We start from the raw sequence: 2,418 nt of genomic DNA, 5'->3' as shown, positions 1-2,418 counted from the left end.
GTGTGTGTGTGTGTGTGTGTGTGTGTGTGTGTGTGTGTGTGTGTGTGTGTGTGTGTGTGTGTGTGTGTGTGTGTGTGTGTGTGTGTGTGTGTGTGTGTGTGTGTGTGTGTGTGTTTGTGTGTGTTTGTGTTGGGTCCCAAGGCTGCTTCAGGGTCATAGGAGCTGCAATTGAGTTTCCAAGGTGCTTTGCACCCCCGTTTGGCTGGTTTCAGCAAAACGCTTTTTTGACATGGTCTTCCATTGCTTAGCAGTCCACTACGCTCAGCACGTGTGGGGTCGCATCGGCGCCGACGTTTTGCGACAGTACTGCCGCCGCGGCTGCTGGTGGCGCCGGTGGTCCTGCCAGCCTTGTGGCGCTCTGCAGCCCAGATGGTTTGAGATAGCCTATTATTAGAGCTGTCTTTTTGCTATGCTGGGACTCGCATGTGCTCCCACCCCCACACAACACATGTGCACACAAACACACACGCGCGCGTGTGCGCGCTCGCACGCGACACGTATGACAAACATACGCACATGCATGCACTCGCGTGTTGACAGGGGTGACGCCCCCGATTCCGTCGTGGGAATGATCATCGCCGCAATTCACAACTCCATCGACAAGGGTGAGGGTGCGGGCGCCGGGACGGCGGACAGGGAGTCCCGCTGCTTGAGCGTGCAGGGGCGCGCGTACGCGCCTGGCACACGTCGCCGGGTCACTAGAAACTGCGCAGGCGCCGGGCTTGGGGCCATGGGCCCGCACCCATGCAGGGCCTCGTACGGCGGCAAGCGCGCGAGGCGCGCGTGCGCTCATCCACATGCGGGGCCTGGTATGACGGCAAACACGCAAGACGCACACGTGCTCATACATCCCCTTTTCTCGCTTGGCCGCCAGAGCTCAAGCGGCGTGTGGACGCGGCGGGGCCGCACCCCTATGAGGCCGCTGAGCTGGCGGAGACGTTCAAGGCCGCGCGGGCTATAGCAGAAGAGGAGGTGAGGATTCTGCCTGGGTCGTCCAATACGACAGGAGGAGCAAGGGGGGATATGCCGGCACGTGTGCGCACACACGCGCGCGTGTGTGTGTGCATGTGTGTGTGTGTGTGTGTGTGCGCGTGTGTGTGTGTGTGTGTGTGTGTGTGTGTGTGTGTGTGCGCGCGCATGCATGCGCTCACATGCGGCGAGCATGGTGCCCTAAAGCCTTGGGAATGCTCGTCTCTGATGTTATCTCCTCACATGGTGCCACCTTGCAAGGCTTTTCAGATCACGGCCGCTCCTCCTCGTCTCAAATGGCCTCTGCTGACCCCACAACCCCCGCTCCCCCTCCATGCGCCCCTCTCAGACTGACATCTGGTCGCCGGCATTTGCCGGGCAGCTGCCGGAGGCTGCAGGTGAGCGCCCTCTGCAACCCCTCATGCACGGCAGATAACCCCCGTTGGGGCCAACGCCACTTCTTCCGCGCACTCATCACCCTTCAGCCTGCAAGCGATGCTGTTTTTCAACAACTACCGCCCTTTACACGCCGTGGTTCATCCGGCAAACGCCCCGCACCTGATCTTGTCCTTTGCACCCCCAACCGTGACGCGCTTCTGGGCGTGTGCGCTTGCGACCCCCTCATCTTCCTCTGCGCCTTTTTGGTTCTGATCAATCGTGCCTCCCTGCGCAGGAGTCGCTGCGGCGCGCCTGCACTCCCTGCTAGGGGCGCGGTACCTGCCGTTCCTGGGGGGCATGTCCCTTGAGCAGGAGGGGCTGGAGGTGGGCGGGCCCTGGGGTTATGGCGCACGTTTGGGGTGCAAATTGTGGGGTGCAAAGTTGGGGGGCGCAAGGTCTGAGGTGCAAAGTTTGGGGTGCAAGTATGGGGTGCTGCTCGTCTGCGACTCTCTGGACTGCAGATTGGCGGGGGCATCATCTAGCCGGCTTGCGGGACTGCGATGTTTTCCTCTCCTTGCGACCATTCAAGGCTGCCTGTTCGACTGCCAAAAAGCTAGGCACCTCCTGCATACCCGCACATTTTCCATATGCACAGAGCATCAAAAGTTATGAAACACCCACACGCCCAGACACAATATTGCAATGCTCGAAACCATCACACCCACGGGCAGGTGGTGCGGCTGGCGCTGGAGACTGAGCCAGTCCTGCTGGGGACCGCCGCCCGCCTGGCCCCTGGCTGCGCGAACGCCCAGGTACTCGCTGCGGAAGGCGGAGCAGGTCGGGGAGCTCGCGTTGAGAGGCGGCCGCGCGCGGATAGGATCTTGCAATTCGCGATGGCAGGGCTACTGGCACCATGCCTATTGTTTGTGCCCTTTGCCATGTGTGCCTAGGCAGGTGTCAGCTACACACTCGCTCTCTCACTCGCGCGCGCGCGCACACACACACACACACACACACACACACACACAAACACACACACACACACACACACACACACACACACACACACAC

General features: G+C 61.0%; 1 protein-coding gene across 1 annotated transcript; it reads left to right on the top strand.

Moving 5' to 3' along the window:
- Positions 1–568: 568 nt before the first annotated feature.
- On the top strand, positions 569–1,889 carry MNEG_2137 (hypothetical protein; the record flags this gene model as incomplete). Its single annotated transcript, XM_014049383.1, has 5 exons — positions 569–605; positions 875–972; positions 1,319–1,367; positions 1,643–1,731; positions 1,869–1,889. The coding sequence occupies 5 exons, from the start codon at positions 569–571 to the stop codon at positions 1,887–1,889; spliced, it is 294 nt and encodes a 97-aa protein (XP_013904837.1).
- Between the last annotated feature and the right edge of the window lie 529 nt (positions 1,890–2,418).

This window comes from Monoraphidium neglectum (assembly GCF_000611645.1).
Source record: "Monoraphidium neglectum strain SAG 48.87 unplaced genomic scaffold scaffold00233, whole genome shotgun sequence".
Classification (NCBI taxonomy): domain Eukaryota; kingdom Viridiplantae; phylum Chlorophyta; class Chlorophyceae; order Sphaeropleales; family Selenastraceae; genus Monoraphidium; species Monoraphidium neglectum.
This window is presented reverse-complemented; position numbering and strand designations above follow the sequence as displayed.